Consider the following 22,363-nt stretch of genomic DNA (forward strand, 5'->3'; position numbering starts at 1 on the left):
AACCTCCATTTTTGTGTTTTAACCTTAAACAAAGGAAACTGGATCTGCACAACTGTAACATAATCACATAGTTTCTCCCCTCTGCATCACAGGCTTAAAAAAAAAGAAAAATCCTCGACACTATTAGAAAGCTGTCTCCCCGTTTATGCTCACTGACAGCTAAACAATAGTTACCATAAACAGAAAGAGCAAACGCACCATTTCAAAAGGTGTCACTCTATTTTTGGTTTGTCCCTTTTGGACAGGCTGTCACTTTAATGTGGATTAATAAAGGTTCATAACACAGTGATGCCATTGGGTGCTTGAATTAAACATGTGCTTCACAGTCCACCAGCACAGACAAGTGACAGAAAGGAGTTACTGCAGTAAGCTGAATTAGACTTATTATGCAATGTTTATGTTTTTGTATGGTTCTTAGATACAAATGTGCAGAGTTTATCATGCAGGAATTTGCAGCAATGCCATATTCTGCAGTGCATTTGATTCCATAATGGTTATATCATAAAGTAATTGCAGACAAAAAAAGAGACACATTTGCCTTTTTTCTAACAAAATGCAAAACTGTGCAAAATATAAATGCCAAAAATGCGCTGAACCCCTGCTTCTCAAGAATTAGATTGAACAGAATCTATTAGCCCTCTAAATGCATATTCATTTGCTATTGTGATGTATTGTGTTTTATAGCATCTGAATACCGCCACTATGTCAGAATACACTCTTGCATATTTAGGACACTAAGGAGCGGCTATATTGATAAATTTCTGTCTTGAAAAGAGAACAGATTTCATTTAACTGCATATTAATATTTTCAGTTGTGTTTAATCAAATTGCCCTCAGCTAACCTGAGGCTATGTGACATCTCAGCATAAATATTCTATACAATGCGCACATGTGGCTAAAAGGTTGCTAATAAGTTGCAGATACTAAATGCAAAGATGGCTAGTCTGTCCAAAAACAGTAAAATCTCCATAGAGCTGCATACCATGCCTTTACTCATTTGACAAAGTGAGTAATTTAATGCCATCTAGTGGTCTGCTGTAAAGTTCTTGTTTGTTCAAACCAAATAAAGCATATAATCTCTCAGCTCTTGCCATGCTGACTCATACAATGTGGCACATTCTTGTACACATAATTCAAATGCTTCCCATTGAAAGTCTTTCTTAAACAACCAGTAAGCCTCAAAATACAACACATATGTTTCTAGAGTTTAAAAAAATCTGCACTGTGCTCTTCATATTTTCATCACAAATCGGAGAAGTCAGTACTACAGAATCTCAGTGACCCACGTGGCTTAAGTAAAGAAGTGATATAACTTGCTCTTCTGTGCATGGATGTAAAAAAAAAACCTAAACCAAACTGTATTTTGCCAGGTATTCCAAAAGTCCACACAGCGTGTGTGACCTAAACACTTATACTTTACAAGGCTAGGTCAGTGTAAGCTGCATCTATCCCTCTGAGAAATGACAGAACGGGAAGTCTGATGAGAATCTGCAGGGAGTCTTACGCCAAACCACGCCACCACCAAATAAGTGGATCAAACGCGGGGCCGCTCTCTTATCACCACTTCCCCTGTCTGTTTGGTGGGCTCTGGTATCTGATCAGTCCTTATCGTGCCCATACAGTGCTGGTTCACATGTCATGTTATCACACAGGTCCCTTCCCCGGGGCTCCCACAGGAAGAGCCTGTTCCGAGGGCACTGCATGCCATGTATCTCAGCTGCTCTATGTTGAGCTCAGGGTGATGGAAGAGAGGATCATGAGGTGGGAAAAGATCCGTGTAATATTTCTGTCTTTATTGTTGCTAAGATGTAAGGTTTAACACAAGAGAGAGCCAAAAGCATACTTTGGTCTTTGTATTCATGGTGTGAATGTGTCCCACAGAAAATTCATCTACTGGCAGTTTCACTTTACATCAGTGTAATCAACACAGGCCCAGTTAGTGTAAAATGGACTTCACCATATTACCAGATCACAGAAAGACATATACTGTACATTTGGAGTCTTACAAAGAAGATAAATTAAGCCTCTTTCTAACAACTCTTTCAATTAAGTTAATGAGTTTATACTGTATGTAATAAATATGCAAGCAATATTTGGATAAGGTGTAAAATAGTCCAACAGTCTCATTTTTATTCTACAATAATGATTGTTCCAGCTTTCTAGGAGTCTCTTTAGTGATTTATTATTTTTGCATTGTGTTTTACGCTTGTGTACGCGATACAGCTGAGCCGCAGGAGGAACTTAAATGCACGCTTTCTGAGTCACAGCCTACTCTAACTCCTGAGTGTATTGGCTGTTTTGGTGTTCGGGGGGGAATTAACATAACTTCTTTAAATGGATGTTAAATGATGAAAGCAGGAAGCAGTGAGTCAGTGTTGGGAGGTGGAGGAGGCGACCTGGGACTCCAGGCGCGTATTTCATAATTCATAATACGGAACATGGTGACGCATTGGGGGACCTGCTGCTGCTGTGAAAAAGTCCTTCTTTCGCTCGTTTAGTTTGGACCTGATTATGAATCAGTTTTTCCACTTTTTTCTCCACAACCTGACAAAGTGAAGAAGATATGTCCGCTCAAGGACTGTTAAGCACTGTTTTCTCATGCTCGCTAAGCCCCAAAAGTATTGCCAAGCGGAGACTGAGGCAGACCAGGAGCTTGGACTCGGCGTTGATGCAACATTGCGGTACCGAAGCGGAGGAGACGTCGACTAAGGTCAGTTGACTCGCCAGGTTTGATTGACTGACACCACAAATATAGGCTAACCGGATTTTCGGCGTACTTCCTCTGGTGTTAAATGTATTAGAAGAGGTCGCAGACAGTGATGATGTTTGTAGGCGATTTTTGTGTGAAATGTTTTTGATGCTGACATGTTTTACTAAACTGTGGAGATGCACGTGTCCTAAAATTTAGGTTAGAATACAGAGAAATATTAAAAATGTTTTTTGTACCTAAGCGTGCAAGAGCGAAGCACAAGAGAGAACTTGTTTATACTGTTGCAAAATTCAGGAAGTAGTTGAAATTCCCATATGGATGATATATAGCCATTTATTATTTTATCTCAATTTTGCCTTTAAGGAAAACACTGGGAATTCGCTTTCAACAAATTTATCATCATCATTATCATTTATATTATTTGATTTATTTTTGATTTTCAGGTGGGCTAAATATCATAGGAAAATCCTCAGTATTGCAACATCACCAAGTCCATGACTAACAGAGCTCTTAGTTTCATGATGAGATGTGTAGACTTTTGATGCAGTCTGTGTGTCTCGGGACAGTAAAAGTGATTCAGCTGGTTGCTTTTGTCAAAGTGATGTCAGCACAAGTCTTTGTCTTAACCAGCTCGTTGAACTTTGACACATTTGGCGAATCTGACACAGTGAGGGAAATCGGGTCGAAGCACATAAAAGGACAGACGTTTCTTTAGTATTAGTATTTTGCTATTATATTTTATTTAGCATCCTATATAAAAAAAAAAAAACACCCCTGTTCTTACTTAAGAACTCATGGTAACTGTTTGTATTGTATAATGGAAATGCATTACAGATGTGACATTCTAATAGGCTTCCAATAAATGCCAGATATCTGGTCTCTCTTGCAAATCAGAGCCTCAGAGCCTTCAGAAATTCAGTTTTCAGGGAATCTGAATGAAGCTGATCTAAGCTGGAGACACACCCTTTGTCAGCGAAGACTTTAATGTGATTTATGACTTTTTGGAGTGTGTGCATGAGTTAGCATGCACTTTTTCTCTTTTTTCTACTGAGCATTGTTGAATGTTCCTTGTGTTGCAATAACAAGCTTAGACGTGCAGGCAAATAACAGAGTTACTTTTAGTAATATTAATTTAACTGAGAATGTGAGGAAGTATTTACACATTTATAGAAAGTGCAGCTGTGCAATTCCAGCGCAAAACTAGGAAGAACTTCAGTCCCTTGAGCTGAAATCTGAAGTCTGAGATCATTTCTAGAGACCCACGTGACTGGTGTTAGCTTGCAGCGACAAGTGCCTTACTGTATGCAAACTTTATTCAAGGTCACAAATCAAAGTCACATTTTCTGAGTTTGTCCGACAAGTGGTTCATTCGGAAAGAGTCGAAGTCTTCTGCAGAAATATTAGTAAAAGCAGGCTGACAGTGTTTTCGCCTTTCCACAAAATACTGCTGTATCTCCACCCACTAAATTCCCCAACTTTGCTTTTACTAGTGTTTTTAATTACTTAAATGCCAACCGCTATTGATTTTGGATAAGAGAAGATCACACAGGCAAACAGAGGGCTTATAAAAAATATAACACTGGTTGACACTGCTTTCTAATGATGACATGATTCAAATGATCAGGATGACTGGGAACTCATTGGTCCGTCAGTGTGATCCTGACATTAAAAAACACAATCTTTTCTTGTTTAAAGGGATGTGTCAGAACGGTATTTTTGATCTATGTTATTAAGTGGTTTGCTAGCTCCATAGGTTGAATATCATTGTGTTTTATTAGTGGTGTACTCACTCAGAATCTCAACAATCTGAGTGGAGATGGAAAGCAGAGACATCTGGTTTACATGAAGAAAGCCTCTCTTTCTCACAGTACAGCAGCATGACCTGATCCTTGGCTACAGTCCCTCAGGCACATATTTCTTCCCACTAGAGACTGTCCGACAAGAGACTGCATGGCATGGGGCTAAATCTGCTGGCTTACAACTGCAGCACTATAGTGTCAAGTTTAGTGTCTGATAAATGGAAACCAATGTAAACATATGTGCAAAATCATTGTTTTATATCATTTTGTCTCACATTCATCTTTCCACTGGTTACATAATAGAAAAGTTACGATCTGCTTAGTGTAAGTTAAACTGTATTCTCAGCCAAAATTCCTGGATACTTACACTGAATAACTAAAACCCATTCATAATCTTGGCTTCCATGAGCTGTTAAAAGCTTATGGATCACTTCTTTGTTTGTTTGTTTTTTTGTTTATATTATAGTTTCAGGGATTCCCCCCCCCCCTCCCCAGTTCTGATCTGTGTATGGTGCTCAAGAGTGCCAATGAGAACAGCATGGTCCAACACATTCTCAGAAGACAGGACACTGAGCACTGAAAGATTTATTAAATTAAATAATTAAATAATTTACTAAAAATCTAAAGTGTGCTCAGCGCTTCAATATCATGACAGTTGGTATGACTGCCCAACGCTAAGTCTGTAACTTTTTAATATGAGTGTGTTGGTTCTTTCTCATGTCCTTATAAGTACGTAGACTCAGTTGCAGTCATGGTAAGCGTCCATTTGAGCTGTTTTTGATTTTGCCTTTTACTGGCTGCAATTGGACTGGAGATATCTGAAAAATGTTTCCTGACTTTTAAATCGGTGATGTGAAAAACTGCATATTTGAAATCATTAAGTATCTTTTTTGGCACTCAGTTTTAATATCGTTCACATGGAAAGTCACAGAGCTTTTGAAAACTTGAATGACTCAATAGAGCCAGATTAGATATCCAGCTATAAATTAGATCTAACATGGTAAATGGCAGGGTTATGACTGGGTTATTGCTTATCAAGCCTTTAGAGGGAGCCATGCATCATTTTGCAGGAGTAATGTAGCGAAGAAATGAGGATATTCATCACTGGAACAATGATTAGGGCTTGTTAGGAGATAATCTCCAAATGATATCCACACTCATCTTGAATTAATTAGTTACTTATTAGTATATATTTTACAAAATGTCTGCAATTATACTGTTATCAACTTTCATACTTGCACTGTTCATACACAAGATCATTAGTCCGTCATTTGCTTAAGCAGCATGGCTATTGGGTCACATTATTTATTAACTTCATGCCAAGTAGGAGGAGGCTGAATATATAGGTTGATAGATTTTGTCAACAACATTAAAGCAAATTTGTTTCTGATGACTAGAGAGCTTCTTAATCTATTCAGGCCTTTTGCATCATTATTTATGTATAGATACTGACATAGAGCCTCAATTCACAAGCCACCAAGCATGCAAGCAATTTTCAAGCTTTCTAAAACTGCAGTGTTTGCGGCATTAAAGTTGAAAATGAGAAATCACAATGAGCCTCAAAACACATCAGAATGGAGCCCTGCGCGCTGGGTATATTGTTTCATGTAGAAAAAGAAACAGTGCAGCTTTGGCGTCATCTGCATTCCTCTAAGCATCACAGCACAGAGATGGCCTGAAGGGGGAAAAAAGAAAAGAAAAAGAGCTTGCAGGAAACTCAAAACTGCACTCTCGAATCTCACTAAAAGGAATTAACTTTATTAAACGCTGGAGGAGGCATATTTAAAGTGAAATCGAGCTTGTTTTCAGAACACTGAAGTTAGAAAATATAGAACTAACAATAGCGCTGAAAGCATGACTGCAGTTAGAGCGCATAAAGTACCCTTTTGAGTCACGTTTGTGACTCACAACTGAGTACGAGGTGTCTCACCAAATTGTCGTAATCTTTCAGTGTGCACGTAAGCGTTGCGCTTTCAACAGGAACATGTGGTTTCTGAAAATTAGCTCTTAAACTTTGACTGTTGTTGCATTAACTTAATAGGAACCGTATTGTAGCGGGGTAAAAATTCCAGCTGTTCCAGCTGTTGTGTTCCCAATGATATGACAGTATGATTATCAGTCAAAGGAGCTTGGAAAGAAAAGCGTCTGGACTTCTTTAAGTTGCTTGAAGACGTTTCACCTCTCATCCGAGAAGCAACTTAAAGAAGTCCAGACGCTTTTCTTTCCAAGCTCCTTTGACTACGATGACCTGGATGACTGAGAACCTTCACAGACATATGATTATCAGTCAAAATATGTTCCAGTGGATATGAAAAAAGCCTTTAAATGTATTATTATTGGTTATATCTGTTAAAAACAGTGTAACAAAATGTCATAAACCACCCTTTTTAATTGTGAATCCCTGTATTCACGTCTTTTTCCGAAACTACCTAATGTGGCGTGTACAATAAACAGTTGCTTAACTAACACATGAGCACGCACACACAGCGTTCGTCTATCTGTTTATTTTTTTAGCACTTTAATGATTAACCTGCTACTATGATATTCGTTTTAGAGTAAATTCGATTGATCTCAGCTGTTTCTCAAGTTTTGTGGAAGAGCTTGCCGGTGATTCAGTTATTACTGCTAAGCTGTCCGAAGAGCTCTCAAAGTGATGGAGGATTTCTCCACCCAACATTGCTATCAAAATGTTTTGTGTCTGTCTGGCGTGCTGCTTCCTGTTTATCATCCCAAAGCATTAAGAAAACTCATTTCCAGAGAATAAGTCTCAGCGCACTTTACAAGAAGATGTGGAAGAAAAATAAACAAGAAAAAGAAATTTGAGGCATGACTCTAGTACAAAGAGATCTACAGGTTTTAAGCCTTGCTTTATTGTTCCTGTGGAAGAAGTAATTGAACTAAGCAAACCTGTAGATTGGAAAAAGTTTGGAATTGCAGATGAGAATGAAACTTTGTCTAAAACACTCAAATATTTTGAGTTTGCTTCTCGCAAGAAGCCTCTGCTTTCCAGAAAGGAGAGCTTAGATTTGTTGACTTGCGTAAAGCTGGGATTATAAAGTAATTTCAAAGTTAAATATTCATTAACTCACAATTGTCTGTAAGTAGAGAAAATTAAGTACTGTGGCTATTCTTGGTAGAAGTGAGCATTTATGTAAGATTACTCCAAAGACGCAAAGCAGAATGCTCATTTAAGTAGATGTTGTTAACATCTCTTTTCATCACTCTCCGCTGCGAACAAATCAGTGAACAGACATGTTGACGTTGAAGTGTATGGGTACTACAAAGGTGTGGTACATTGGAGGACTGCTTTGTTGCCTGTGGGCCATAACAGCTTGGCATCACCCACATGGAAATTACATTAATTTTACAGGATAAAATCACAGTGGCTGTTTATGAGTTGAAGCTCAGCATGTTAATTCTTTAAGTGTATTAACATCAGAACATTACTGTGTTAATAGTAATAAATACTTGAGTTTTCGGGAGATCATATCACACCTAATAACCGAAAACGGTTCACATGCTTTTCATCTCTGTAGCTGCTGGCCCTTTATTCTGACTACCAAGTTCTGCAGACACAATTCAGAAGCTTTAATTTCAGCACTATGTCAACGGTAGACTGCGCCAGCTGCTGTCATGTTATGTCAGTGTGGACGGGTTTCACCTAAGGAGCTGCTACAGTTTTGACTTATCATACAGTAGCAGGTAAAAGTGGAGACGTCCGAAGCAACACTAATGATGACCCAGTTCTAGTGAAGTGAGTACCTCAACCCAGCTCCTGAGGACATGAGTCAAGGGACTGTAGGGTTCATTTTCTCAACTACTTGTGCAATTCAGGATTGTGGGTGGGGTTGATGCCTTTATAAAAGACTCATATTGAGTGCAGATACAGATGAAGCCTATCTGCAGCGAGCACAGCTGTCTGCTGGATTTAACAGTCTAGCCCTTAATTTCAAGCTATTTAACTCTAGCGTTAATGTTCTCTGGCAAACGGCTAGTGTAAAAGCTTACATGATATAGGAAACGTGAACTCATCAAGCCAAAGGTTGCAGCACTGTGCACCAAGCAAAATGGCATATTATTAATATACCAATAGGTCTAGAGCATATCCCAGCTAGCAAAATGCCCAGTAAAGTAAAAGAACGAAGTATTAAAGTATTATTATACTTTAATATACTCTTTACTTGCTTTTTTAAATTCATTTACTTATTTATTTTATTAGAATTGGGTTCCCAAACTTCTCAGTAGCAACAGTGCCTGGCACGGCCTTTTGGGTAATGTAGTTCTAAGAATGATTGACACTTCTGAAGTATCGCGCAAAGCGACAAACTGGCTAACCGTGCGTGCTTCTGATGTACCTGCAGGTATGCACTTCTGTGCTTTGGGATTCGTTTGTTTACTTGACACAAAGAGAGCTGACTCTTCCTGTCGCCCCCTCCCTGCCAGGCCTAACTTTATTTATGAGGCTTGTAGCAATGTAAATCGTACCCAGAACTTGTGTCACTTGCCAGTAGACGTGAGGCCGGGCAGTGCTGGCTGTAAACATGTGGGTTGCTTGTATCAGGGACGATGGTGTGAAATCGGTTAATTTGGCACTAATGGGCTCTGAGCGCAGTTGAAGGGTCACTTCTCGTCCGCGGAGACTTTGTGATGGGGGATCTGGAGCGAAGCATCACTTACGCTGTGAGTAATGTTTCAGAAAGTTAGCGATCTGAGCTGTTGACGCTCTGAATGTTTCCTAAACAGTTTGCAGAGTACATTTGCAGGCATTAGTGTAATGACATAAACTCAGGACGTGCGCTTATGCCCGACAGACTTTAACGCTTTTGATCCGTACGATTTTAATAGAGGTAGCATCACAATATTTCCACTCATGCACCTGCACTTTTACTCAGCATACATTATGCGTCAATATTATTAGCCTTATCTTATGATGGCTCAGTCCTCTAAATAAATGTATTTTTTTGTTTGGTTGTTTCGTTTTTCAATAATGGAGGTTTAATAATGGTTGCAAAAAACTACAAACACAAAGGGAAATAACAGCTGACATCCACCCTTGCGTGCAAAAATCTGTATACCAGTGTTGAATGTAGTTGTTTCATTGCTTATTCAAATCTAATGCAGAATTCACTGTACAACTCTCCAGCAAATAATGTTGACACAGTGTAAGGGCTCCATAGAAAGCTCTTCCTGTAATGCCCCATTCAATGGCTTCCTGAGCACTAAAGAATATTCATCACCCCTCTGGATTTTGTTTAAGGGTGGTTGATTGGTGTAATCTGAGCTTTCAATCTAGCCATATTGTATGAACTACCTTGCACATTTCCTCTCATTGTATTCGAGGAAGCGCTATTGTGTTTCAGCAAGGCTTTGACTTAAATTTAGGTCCTGCACAACCGGGTGCACCTGTATTTGAGAGCTGTGTATCAGTGAAGCTGGAGTGTTTCAAATTTAAATAGATATTCAGATCAGTTGCTATAAGAGCATATAAATGGATTAAGTTAATCACTTGATATTAACGTACCAGTAAATTGAGGATAATGCCCCATCAGGGACAAACATGAGCAAACGGTAATTCCACCTTTATGATGACAGCTTCTGTAGCATCTTAAAACAGCTTTTTAGCTCCGAGGTCACTGTAATCTGACTAATTTGAAAAATTACAAAAGGCTACTACAAAAGGCAGTAATTGTCACAACCTGTTAATGATATGAAAAAGCACTGAATGAAATCTTTTCATGTTTGGACATGACAGAATTGAACCTATTGGCTAAGAGATATTGCATAAAAGAGGACGGTGCTTGGAACTGCACAAAGCAAATAAGTGGCTCTTTGTTTCTGAGTACTGTAACAACTGGGAGAGACTGTGGGAACCCAGCTCACCATCACATCAGATACATGGAGTGCGTTTCCACTCCCATACAGTCACAAAAGAGGAATGTGTGAACAAAGTGACATAACTGCAAATGTGACTTACTCATGGCATTTATGCAACTGCAGTGTTAATGATTTAAGGTTTTAAGTGTGTAGTTTCTGTCCAATGGTCAAAAAGGTAATGCCAAAAAGCTTTGTAAAATGCTGACAGCTAAGATAATATTTATCTACCACTCATCCATCTCAGGGTTGTGAGTGATCTGGAGTCTATCCCGGCTGCCACAGGGCAAAAGTATCTCCTGCTCATTGCCACTTTGAAAGAAAAGCCCTTTATTTTCATGTATATATTATATACAATTGATCAGAACTGTTGTAAATGGCAAGTAATGATTATAGGAATCACTAATCATACATTTTTTAATGGAATATAGTTGTACACAAAAAAAAAAAAAAAAAAAATCCAAGCTTATCACATTAAAAGCGAGACTGAACGTGCATCTAACATTTAAAGCTGGCAGCAGAAAAGAGTCACAAATCTATTGTGATACATGCCAAATACAGGTTATTGACTACTTTTCTTTGCACAGTAAAGAAAATATGTTTGTCATAGAATATTATTTGCCTGTGCATTACAAAATGATTAGATGCTAAAGAGCAGCTTCTTTCTATAGTAGTTCCATAAATTAATATTTTTTTATCAGTTAGAATTATGCAAGATTATGTGCTGTAAAGAGGAGGATATCTAAAACTGTTCCAATTCTAGTTGGTACACTTAAGCACTGTTTTTTTTTAAGTACTTGGCAAGTAGGTTGTTCCAGCATGTTGGGGAACTTCCCACACTTCTCCTGCGGTTTTAGGCTGTCTGCATTGCTTCTGTCTCTTGATATAATCCTAGACTGACTCGATGATGTTGGGATCAAGAGAATCTGTGTGGCCCAGGCGATCTGTTGCAGGACTCGTTGTTCTTCTTGTCACTGAGGATAGATTGTGACTGTGGCTAAAGGTTTGGGCTCGGTGTCATGCTGGTGAATGAATTAAGACTTAGTCAGATGCCTCTCTGAAAAAATGCCTGCGTCTTAAACTTTTTCACTGCTTTTATACTGCACATTGTCATACTGTATGTGTGCTAGATAATGGTATGCTACTGTTACACAGCCCTAATTCTCATTTAATGGGAGTGAGCCACTTTAGTGTAAGCCTTATCCCGATAATGAGTTACTAAGCTTCTTTGGAAAATGGCTCATATGACTGGCTTGACTGTACTGGATCAAAGCAGGGTAATCTCTGGGATGGAGATGCTCAGAGGATGAGTATTTCAGATCAGATTATTTTCCTTGTCACTACTCCAGTATAAGACCTTTAGAATATCTGTAACAGTGTTTACTAATGAAGCATTTTTTGTGAAATGGCTTTTTAGGCGATAGACAAGCACCTGCTAAAACTGTACACACTATACTAAATTGAGCTAAAAAGAAATTAAGATGATGCATTTCACATTTAAGGGGAGCTATTATTGCACAGTCAGTATTGGTGTTCAGCTGATCTAGTTAAGCTTTTGCTTTTTGTTTGGTTTCCAGCAGCTGTGCCCTATGGCAGCGTGTTTTTAGGTGTTGCACAAATCCATATGTCAGTTTGTTTCATTCAGATAAAAACAGTTATGCCATGAGGCTTTTATTGTGAAAAAGAAAGGACTCTGTAGTTCTGTGAAAAACGGAGTACTTAGTACTCAGTATGAGTAAGTATATGATGATAATCACATGCACTTGATTAATTTGTCATCAGCAAGTGTGACCACCCCTATTAAAGCCTAAGTTTTTAAGGTTTTTGTTGATCTGGTGTAATCGGCGCAATGCCGCAATCTTCACAGAAGTGGAAGTCCCAGCAAATTCATCCAAAGGTCAGACTCAGAGAGTCAAAGAAATTGGAGAAAAAAAAACTAAGAGCTACATGTCAGTCTTTACAGGCCTCAATTAGCATGCTAAATGTTATAGTTCATGACAGTGCATTTAGGAAAAGACTGAACAAACACGGCTTGTTTGGAAGGTGTTGCCAGGAGAAACCCTCTTCTCCCTAAAAAAAAACTTGGCAGCACGGCTTATCTTTGCAAAGTTGCATCTGAACAGACCGCAGGAGCTCTGTAACAATCTCCTTTTGTCAGGCAAGACCTAAGTGAAGATGTTTGACGAAAACCAAACACAGCATATCAGAACAAACACCTCATACCAGCTGTTAAGCACAGTGATGGAGGGGTGCTCTGTCCTCAGTCTGTCCGACAGCTACAGCTAGGCCAAAATTGAGTCATACAACAGGACAACGATCCAAAATCACAGCAGCAATTTGCAACAGAAAGATTGAAAAAGAAAAGTTGGGCCAGGTGTTGCATTGGCCAGTCAAAGTTCAGACTTTGGAACAATGTCTGCAAACCTCAATGAACTGCACCGTTGTACAGGATAGTGGGCCAGAATTCCTCCAAAGTGATGTAAAAGACTATAAAGTCATATAGAAAATGAATAATTCAAGTTATTGCTGCTAACGGTGCATGCTATTGAAAGATGGAGTGTAGTGGTTTTTTTCTTTCACAGGAATGCATAGAGTCTTGTGAACACTTTCTTTTTCACATGACTGCATGTGTGTGTGGACAGATATGGATGCAATCTGTAACTACACTGTATGGTGGAGGCATACGGTCAAAAGGCCTCACATTACTGGGGCACAAGTTCAGTCAGGCAGCATCACTAATGTCAACACCTCATAATTCTTGTTTCGACATGCAGAAAAAACATTTGCGATGGATTACATAAAGTGTTTAATACAATCGCAACAAGAAATGAATAACATTTGCACATTGCAACCTGTTTCTCCCGTGCAGTCTGTCAGTTTCCCTCGTGGGAAACAGTTTTGATGATTTTCAGCTGCCAAGTGAAGCAGAACTGCAAGTGTTTGTCAGTTGATGCACACTGCCATCTGCAGAGAGTGTGACAGGTCATGAACGTATGACACAAATTATGGATGTAATTGTCTGATGTGCTTTAAAACCTGCATGTTTGTGTTTGCCCTCAGGGTGACTTCACTTGGAACAGCTTGTCAGGAGGCACTATTGGCCTCAAACCCGTCCCCCTGCAAAGCCTCTCAGAATTGGAGAGGGTTCGTCTCCAGGATGTGGCCTTCAAGCGATTGCTTCGGTGTCATGACCTGGGCTGCCACATCACCATCCCTAAATGTATTACCACACACAGACACACACACAATTACAGGCCTCTTCTTGTCTCCCAAGTTGTTATTCTGTCTCAGGCAAGAAACTTTCTGAAAAAACACATGCTGAGCAACAGATGGGAAATGTTCCTCTCTCCCTTTTCTCCTTTTTGTTGTGTAAGGGCGTCATACTCATAAACTCATTGGTTTAATGACGTGAGCTCATCTACGTTCTCCAGTAATAGGCTGAATCATTTCTGGATTCCACTACTGCTGCCCTCTATAAAGAAAGCTTTTAAAAACTGTTTATTTTCTGGTGAGCTGTCTTGGTTTTTCTTGTTTCAAAATTGTCCCTGGAGTCTGTAGTGCTTTGAAAACGCCATAAATAGAGTACATGTGAAAAATGTGCTGTTTTCTGAAACGGAACAGTCCTGTAAATTCACGGTGAATTAAGATTTGCTTTGCATGTCATTATCTTGACATTTTTTATATAGTTTGTTTCTTAGCTCTTTTGTGTAGTGATCCTGAGAATATCAAGTGGAGCAGACATAAACAGAAACATATTATCTAGACCTCTGTTTTGTTTTTTTTTACCTGTGACTCTTTTTTTAGATGGCCACAAGCACAAGAAGACACTCAGGAGGAAGTTGGATTCATTATCTAAAGAGAAGAGTAAAGACAAAGGTAACATGATCAGGATATAGTCTTAATTCTGGTGCTTTAAAGGGTAGTTTTCTCCCAATTTTCTATTTACAACATGAAGTAATGGCAGCATAGCAGGAACTTTGGTGCTTTCAAGCACTTCTTAAAGATAAACACAGCTATCTTTTAGGTCTGTAGGAGAACCACTGAGTCTTGTAAGACTTTCATTCCCTTCCAGTTTCTAGTCTAGTCAGCCTGTGACATTTTAAAAAATACTCTTTTATCCCTTTTGGCTGAAGCTGTATCGACTCACTGAAGCCGACAATCTCAGCTTTTTATACCCACGGAGCACTGAGCGATCAAAATCAGTACAGAGAAGGCTGTGATCTCCAACCACCACGCTGCCCCGCCCGCTGCAACAATCCAACAGGAAAGTGATGTTCTCTGTCAGACAGGCAGTCGAGGGAAATAACTAAAACAATCTTAAGTGGTGGCTTGTTCGTTACAGCCTATCCTCAGGCATGCCCAGCCCCCTCTTTCCTCTTTTCCCTTTTTGTTTACAAAAGCACTTGGGAAAGTATGTGCTCCCTCACTCTGAATATTAAGTGTGGCTGTAGAACAGTGTTCTTGGCATTTATCTTGAGCAGGATTTATTTAAAAATATATATTAAATGCTTTCTACGGAAACTAATCCAGAGAGTAAAATGGATAATACGCTGCCGTGATTGACACATCTAAAGAGAAGCTTTCTGTTGACTTATATGTGAACTTTAAGTCTCGCTGTCTTGCTCTTCCCCCCTCACATAGACACCACGCCACAGGCGTTTGGCATACCACTGTCGCATGTCATATCCAACGACCGCATGCACAAGCTGCGGCACGATCACCCGCGGGAAGAGCACAGTGACCCCACTGAATTGATGCTATCCTTCCTTCATCTTACATCTAGCTACAAAAGGGCTAACAAAGAGCTCTCCAGCAGCAACTCGTCACTGAGCTCCACTTCTGAGACCCTTAATGAATCACCACTGCCCAGCACACCAGACATAGCCCCACGGACACGCAGACGGGTAGGCTTCCCTGTCAACAAACCTTACATACACTGATGTAGAATAACAAGTTATTTGTCTGATTATGCTTGCACTCGAGATTTCTTTGAGAATTTGTGACCTTTTTAGATGTTCCCCCGGAGGCTGATGATGTGGCCATTCACAGCATATGATCAATTGCTTTTCCAGTCATTATACTGTCACCCATCTGCTTAACAGGGCGGAGTGTCTGTGGATTGCATCACTGACCTTGATGACAACCAGTCTCGGCTCTTGGAGGCACTCCAGCTGTCTCTGCCAGAAGAGGCAGCTGGCAACACGAAGAAGCACCATGACGAAAAGCTCAGCCTTAACCCTATTTACAGACAGGTGCCCAAGATAGTGGACCAGTGCTGCCAGCACCTGGAAAAATACGGTACGTAGTGCACAAGTAAAGGTACATAAACACAGTGCAGAATACCAAATTAAATTCTATAAAATGTACAGTAATGCACCTCACAGAAGAAGGTCCTGGGTTCTAATCCACCATCTGGCTGGGGTCTGTGTGGAATTTGTGTTCCCCTCAATGTCTGTGTGCGTTCTCTCTGGACACTCTGGCTTCCTCCCACACTTCAGAAACATGTAGTTAGTGGGGCTAGGCTAATTGGTCATTGGAAATTGGCCTTAGGTGTGAATGGTTGTCTGTCTCTTTGTGTTGGACCTGCGAAAGATTGGGGGCCTGTCCAGGATGTACCCTAGCTCTCACCCTATGGCAGCTGGGATAGGCTCCAGCCCCAGCAGAAGAAAATGGATGGATGCAAAATGTACAGAATATCCCCTTAAACACTTGGTTAAATGTTCATTGTCTTGCGATGCAAATGCCTTGGAAGTAAAGGAGCATCTTTGTCTTTGTTTAGCCCTACAGACAATTGGAATTTTTCGTGTTGGGAGTTCCAAGAAGCGAGTACGACAAGTAAGACGTCAGCTTAGCTTTTTAACACCTCTGCACTTTATCCACGGGTAACCTTTTAACCATATCAGTTGTCACAATATTTTACCCAGCTTCGTGAGGAATTCGACCAGGGATGGGAGGTTTACATGGATGAAGAGCACAGCGTCCATGATGTAGCTGCATTGTTTAAAGAATTCTTAAGAGACATGCCTGAGTCACTGCTGACAAAAGAACTTTATACAGCCTTCATCAATACAATGTGTAAGAAAAAGACACACACAATAAACAATCCACTATCTTCTGATTACTTTGAAATTAATGTTAACTGTGTGTTTTTTGTTGTTGTTGTTGTTGTTGTTATTGTTCTTTTCTTCTACAGTGCTGAATTTTTTAGAGCAAGACAGTGCCATCCAGCTCCTGGTGTTTATGCTTCCTCCCTGTAACAGCGACACGCTACAGCGCCTCCTCAGCTTGTTGTCCACTGTGTCTGCACATGCTGAAGACAGCCTGGACAGTGAGGGACATAAGGTAGAGGCCGGTTTTTACAGCAGTCTAAAATGCTTCCAAGAAGCACAAGCTTTTGTGTGATGAATTTTATATAAGTGTGAGGTAGCACACAATGAGGTGATGATAATTTAGTTAATAATTTTGTCTTCTTTGCTCCCAGAAGACACCCAGAGTTTAACCCTTAGGAACTGCCTCTTTTGGCAAGAACTCACATTTTATAGCTTGTTGATTCTATCGCTGAATAGGAAAAAATATGTTAAATCACAAAACAATCTCATTGACAAACTGCTGATACATTGTATCCCAACTGCCATCGGAGGGAAGTCAAAAAGATATGCAGTACATCTGAGGCCTCTTATTTTTAATTTGAAGGAAGGGACATACCAAAACGCAACACCTTTATGGACAATATGGTTTCTTTAATAACCATTGAGTGAGGACATAAACACTGCACGTTGGTATCATTCTCTTCTGTCTTAGGGCCAGATTTACTGTTGTTCTGTGCAAAACCCTCAATTGGCTTTTTAAAAGCTACTCTTGGGATTTACTTAATACGCACAGTGTCAATTTTGTGGCTATAAAACATGGACACATTTTGTGGATTAAATTTCCCTCTCATGGTTCAGAATTTAGAAGATGAACAAAACATAAGCATTAACTTCATAGGTTTTGAGGTGGAATAAGTATCATTCAATTAAGTTTATTTCACAACAGTCAACAACAACGGTCGCCTCGAGGCAAGCATCATTTAATGAAATTTGGTAAATGCTCTTTTCACTGCGTGGCAAATAATAAACCTAACTGGAAGGGCCAATAAGTGTAAAAAATTAGGGAGGAGATTATTTAAATGAATCATACAAATGTGATTTACTAAGGACTGTTGCAGGCAAATTAGTGCAAATTACACCATTATTTAACTCGGGAAAAAGCATGTCTTATTTTGCGCCTGATGTGGCTGTGATAGTTGCCGCTAGGAACGTTAATTTATTTGAAATGCCAACAGGAGATGTTATCAGAATGAGTGCGTAATTGCTGTGGGTGGATTAGTCAAAGTTGTAAGTGCGGTGGCAGAACTTTGGCTCTGTCCTTTGGCTCTTCGCTGTTTCCTCCCACTGAATGTTTAGAAAAGCACTTCACATATTTCTTGTCCTCAATCACACTGGTATTTCAGTGTAACAGGGCACAACTTAACATGGACACGCAGTGGAAGGGGACAATAGTTTCCTAAAACAAGATGGATACAAACCGTGATGTATGAGAGGCAGCAAACGTACTTTTTACAGTGAACAAGGTAGTTTCCAGTATTTTGTCCTTCAAGTCACATTTCTACACAGAGATCAGCCCATACAGTGATAACTGCAGAGAGTACAAAAGCCTGTACATGTCTTTACTCAGCAGTGCATACACACAGTAGGGGTAACTCCATTAATATTCAGACAGGATCTGATGGCAAACAGTGTTTTGTGTTGTTATTCTGCACATCTCACAGGACAGCTGTTACAGATTCCAGGCGTATAGGTTTGGTTGTATTAAAGCAGTTTTTCTCCACACCTGAGCTGTCAAAGCTAGCCAAAGAGCAGATGGCCCAGCATCCAAATTCCCACAAAGTTCTTACCAGTTTCTTACAAATATATAAAACGTTCTCCTTAAGCTGTCTTCAGTAATTTGCTCTGCTCTTGGCAGCTTGTGTTGGTCATTACTGCGATGAGCCGGCTATGTTTGCATGAATAACTTAGTGCCTTATTAGTAGATCACTTGCAAAAGCTTTCATGCCCACAGGTGTTTTCTTTTTCCATCTTTTTTTCAATTGCAGCTAATTTTCCCTGCAATAAACCTGATATAGATGGATCTGCATATTTGATTTGACAGATTTTTCACAGTAGATCTCATCCTGACATAATCCTAATGGGAATTTGTGACTCCTCCTGGACTCGAACCAGCGATTGTTCATGTTTTTGCACTGTTATGTCATGTTATGCAGCACTTTGTTTGAGAATTACGAGACAGTTAAAGTGATCAGCTTATCCCAATATGATTATTAATCATCAACTCAAAAGCAAAATATGTGCAAATACATTGATATAATGAAAGTTTAGTTGGAGGATGTGTTTGTTCAGTAGTTTAAACATGTTATGAGAACTCTGTGTTCTGTTTTGTTTAGGTTACAGGCAACAAGATGACATCGCTTAATTTAGCTACCGTCTTTGGACCCAACCTCTTACACAAGCAAAAAAACTCAGACAAAGAATTTGCAGTAGAGAGTTTTGCCCGTGCAGAGGAGAGTGCAGCCATCATCGGCGTTGTCCAAAAGATGATCGATACATATGATACGCTGTTTATGGTAAGGGCTCTAACTGCAAACTAAGATGTTAAACATTCTTAAGGTTTTCTTTGGTCAGTCAGTGTTTGCTGTTGTGTCTTGTGCAAGTTCACCCAACTAGATATAAAAATCGACTTCAAATAAAATATGATTCCAGCCTCTGTTTTGTTGGTGTGATGATGCCAGGATCCTCATCTTCATTATCTACATTCTCTGTTTTTCAACTGAAACCTCAGCCGAGTCACACTTTAGTTAAACTATCTGAAAATTATCTGTCAAGAAAATCAGCAGGGTAGAAGTCAATCAAACATGTATTTACATTAATTATTTTCTCAGTGCACCTTGCAAACATCTGGTAAATGACTCACTATAAACGAGCAGTGTAGGCTTTTTTTAAACCCTTCTGGGGGGCATCATCTAATTAATATGGAGAAGAGTTTCGTTCTGATGCGATTAATCACCAAATCAATGAGTGAGGATGAAGGAGAAACCAAATTTATGTCTTTTTTTCTAGGTGCCCCCTGACCTGCAGAATGAGTTGTTGATGAGTTTGCAGGAAACAGATCCTGATGTGGTGGATTATTTACTGCGGAGAAAGGCCTCACAATGCTCGTGAGTTTCTGCCTTTTGTCTCATTGTGCATTTATGCGCATGCATGACTACTTAAATGATCAGAATCAAGCACACATTATAGCTCGTGGTCACAGGTTTTTCTAGAATTGAGTGTTTTTGTCCAAACATACCCATCCATTAATATATTGCGTCTGCTTTGTCTTCACAGAGAGCCCAGCCTTAGGTCAGAAGAGTCGTTCTCTCTGACTGACAGACGCTTGTCCAGTGACTCACACAAGCCATCTAGTGGAGAGGTTTCCCCCTATGACAATAACTCCCCCGTCCTGTCCGATCGACCGCGGTTTAAATACACAGAGGACGGCAGTCTGCTCTCAGACAGAGTTCCCAGACAGGACAAACTCAGAGACCAATCAAAAGACAACTCTGGCAGTACCTCCCCTACACTTTCTACTGACAAAGGTGAACAAAATTCATTTCAACCATAGTTTTAATGTATAAAGTGTAACTTGAAAGATCTGTGGAATTTTCTTCCTGAGAGTTCACTCCCACATCTATGTTAGCCAACAGTGCCTTAAAGTCACATTAAAGTCACATTAAAGTTCAGATATAATGAATACATTTGTAATATGAACATAAAACAGTAAACATGACAGTATATTTCCAAATAATAAAACATGATAACTTCTATTTTTTATGGTATCATTTTGATGCTTGAAATACTCCCAAGGAGGCGTTTATTTCTCTCTTTAAAAGACAAGATGGTCACATGTCATTAAACATTTCCATAACTTCCAGTATCTAATATATCTAAGATAATTTCTTTGTAAACGTCACATTGCCAAGGCCAAAAGGAAACAGAAAGAGGCTTAAAAAAGGTGAAATAGCTTTAACCTTCTCATATTTTGCATTGAGATAATATGCATTAAAGCAAAGAAAGTAATCCTCTTAGTTCTTTTGTTTCTGTTAGAGACCTCAGCTGACAGTTTCTGGGACACCTGGCATGAGCTGTTCGGAAAGGATTTCACTGGCATCGCCGGTAACTGAATCCATTTTACATGTTGCTCCAGATGGTCTTTGGATATGGAATAAATGCTGGATGCTAATGAATGTTTTCTCCCAGGATACCTTGGAGACGTGTCAGAATGTGACTCATACGGCTCATCCGAGGGGCTGAGCAGTCACCAAGGTAACAACAAGCTGCCTGTCAGTGCAACACAAATGTCATTGGGCGTTTCGGAATGCAGGCCACACCCTCCGGTGACTCGCTGCAGCAGTGGTCCTGATGACCAAAGAGAGCAGAGACATCCAGAATCGTTATTATTACATCAGGCAATGAGCAGCCAATCGGGAGCTGTTAGCTCAGACAACTTAGCACAAAGGACAGGATGCACTGAATGTCCATTACTCCAGGTCAGGACTGACAGTTTATCTTCCCTTAACTGCTCTCGACCTCTAAGAGAGACTCATATTTCTCACTCCACACCCTCCCTCTTAAAATCTCAGCATGACCCCCAAATCCCACAACAGTCCCAGCAGAGCGCTGACTTCAAGATTGTAGATACAGCAGATGCCACTGGGCCTGGAGAGGAAAAAGGCCCTGATTCTTCAAACTGGCAGAAAGAGAGGTGGCATATATGGAAGATGATGTCAAAAGAAAATCCAGAAGCTCTACCAGAAACGTTGGTGTGACCCACTCTTAACTGATAAGCAGACTGTGGATCAATGTTTTATAAAAACATGTGCACGTCTCCTGTCACATCATCAGGTTATCATTGTGTGCAGTTAACATTATCAGTTGATTTTAGTGTTTTATACTGAATATAAAATGCTAAATGATATATACTTGTTATTGTTATTTTGCACTAACTATATAGTTTAAGCATGATTGTGTATGTTTTTGTATTTTTTTTTAAAAAGAACCATGAAAAACTTGTATGTAGACTTGAATGTAATAATTGGACTTGAATATTGTTTTATATTAATGCTGAATGTAAATATAAAAAAATGTTTTTTAATATTTCTTTAAATTTATAGCAACCTAATCTTGACACATCTGTAAATGCTGCAATAATATGTGTGTCTTGAGTTCATGGCTCATTGTTTTTTTGTATTTTTTCTTTCAAGAAAATGCTTACATTTTAACAGAAGTTCGTCAGCTTACCAACACTCCTAATTTTGTGTTTGCTACAAAAGAAATTATTGTTAAGCAGCATTATTTGCAGATATGAATATATTTAATATAAGTTTACAGTCATTTGTAATTTAATGAAAAACAACTTTCTCCAGGTGTCTCCTAATAAACAGACTAAGAGTTGTCTCTTTGTCGTCACATTTCCTGCCTCACACATTTGGCTTCACTCAGATTCCAGAGTCCTATCTATCTAGCAAAGGTTGTGGGCTGTACCAGGAAGTGGCACGTATCAGCACCGAACATTGAGATATAGTATTAAATTACATTATATGATATGAATATATGTATATATTCATTTATTCATTTATTTTAGGTTCAGGTTTACTAAAATGGCTACTGGTAGGCAGCAGGAGTTCAGAGCACAGTGAAACAATTTCCTAATCTGGCCACAAGAGGGAAGCATAAGACCAGGAAACTTTTGTATAGTTGGTTTCCTTGCTGTTTCGAAACCTTGACCATCAATATGGATCTGTCAGTGGCTATAACAATTCATTACATATTAAATAGAGTTTTATTAACTTTCATTCCTATTGCTTTTCTTCCACCACTATGATTGGTGGTGGGGATTTCATGTGTTG

General features: G+C 39.4%; 1 protein-coding gene and 1 long non-coding RNA gene across 3 annotated transcripts in view; one reads left to right on the plus strand and one right to left on the minus strand.

Annotated features, from left to right (window-relative positions):
• Positions 1–2,388: 2,388 nt before the first annotated feature.
• LOC146690784 (rho GTPase-activating protein 6) lies at positions 2,389–21,911 on the plus strand. Of its 2 annotated transcripts, none has more exons than XM_085433877.1 (13): positions 2,389–2,710; positions 13,441–13,600; positions 14,185–14,256; positions 15,022–15,284; positions 15,483–15,678; positions 16,160–16,215; positions 16,305–16,455; positions 16,574–16,722; positions 18,863–19,042; positions 19,536–19,633; positions 19,803–20,053; positions 20,562–20,630; positions 20,715–21,911. In XM_085433877.1, the coding sequence occupies exons 1-13, from the start codon at positions 2,564–2,566 to the stop codon at positions 21,281–21,283; spliced, it is 2,361 nt and encodes a 786-aa protein (XP_085290003.1). In that variant the 5' UTR covers positions 2,389–2,563; the 3' UTR covers positions 21,284–21,911. The 2 variants fall into 2 exon arrangements, with proteins under 2 accessions (XP_085290003.1, XP_085290004.1); XM_085433878.1 differs by lacking the exon at positions 2,389–2,710 and adding an exon at positions 9,024–9,189.
• LOC146690785 (uncharacterized) overlaps positions 13,170–22,363 on the minus strand; it is a 46,645-nt gene continuing 37,451 nt past the window's right edge. Inside the window, exons 3-4 of the long non-coding RNA XR_014915484.1 lie at positions 14,167–14,232; positions 13,170–13,594 (exon numbers count right to left, since the gene is read on the minus strand). This is a non-coding gene — a long non-coding RNA (uncharacterized LOC146690785). The remainder of the gene's footprint in view (positions 13,595–14,166; positions 14,233–22,363) is intronic.

This window comes from Copadichromis virginalis, linkage group LG16 (genome assembly GCF_057382275.1).
Source record: "Copadichromis virginalis isolate Kocher_CV1m ecotype Utaka linkage group LG16, C_Virginalis_male_GT1.1, whole genome shotgun sequence".
In the NCBI taxonomy this organism is placed as follows: domain Eukaryota; kingdom Metazoa; phylum Chordata; class Actinopteri; order Cichliformes; family Cichlidae; genus Copadichromis; species Copadichromis virginalis.

Excerpts from the sequence above, each read along its gene's own strand:
- LOC146690784 (XM_085433877.1), top strand. The coding sequence starts at position 2,564 with ATGTCCGCTCAAGGACTGTTAAGCACTGTTTTCTCATGCTCGCTAAGC. Across the intron at positions 13,601-14,184 it reads CCACATCACCATCCCTAAAT|ATGGCCACAAGCACAAGAAG; the intron begins GTATTACCACAC and ends CTCTTTTTTTAG. Across the intron at positions 19,634-19,802 it reads AGAAAGGCCTCACAATGCTC|AGAGCCCAGCCTTAGGTCAG; the intron begins GTGAGTTTCTGC and ends TTGTCTTCACAG.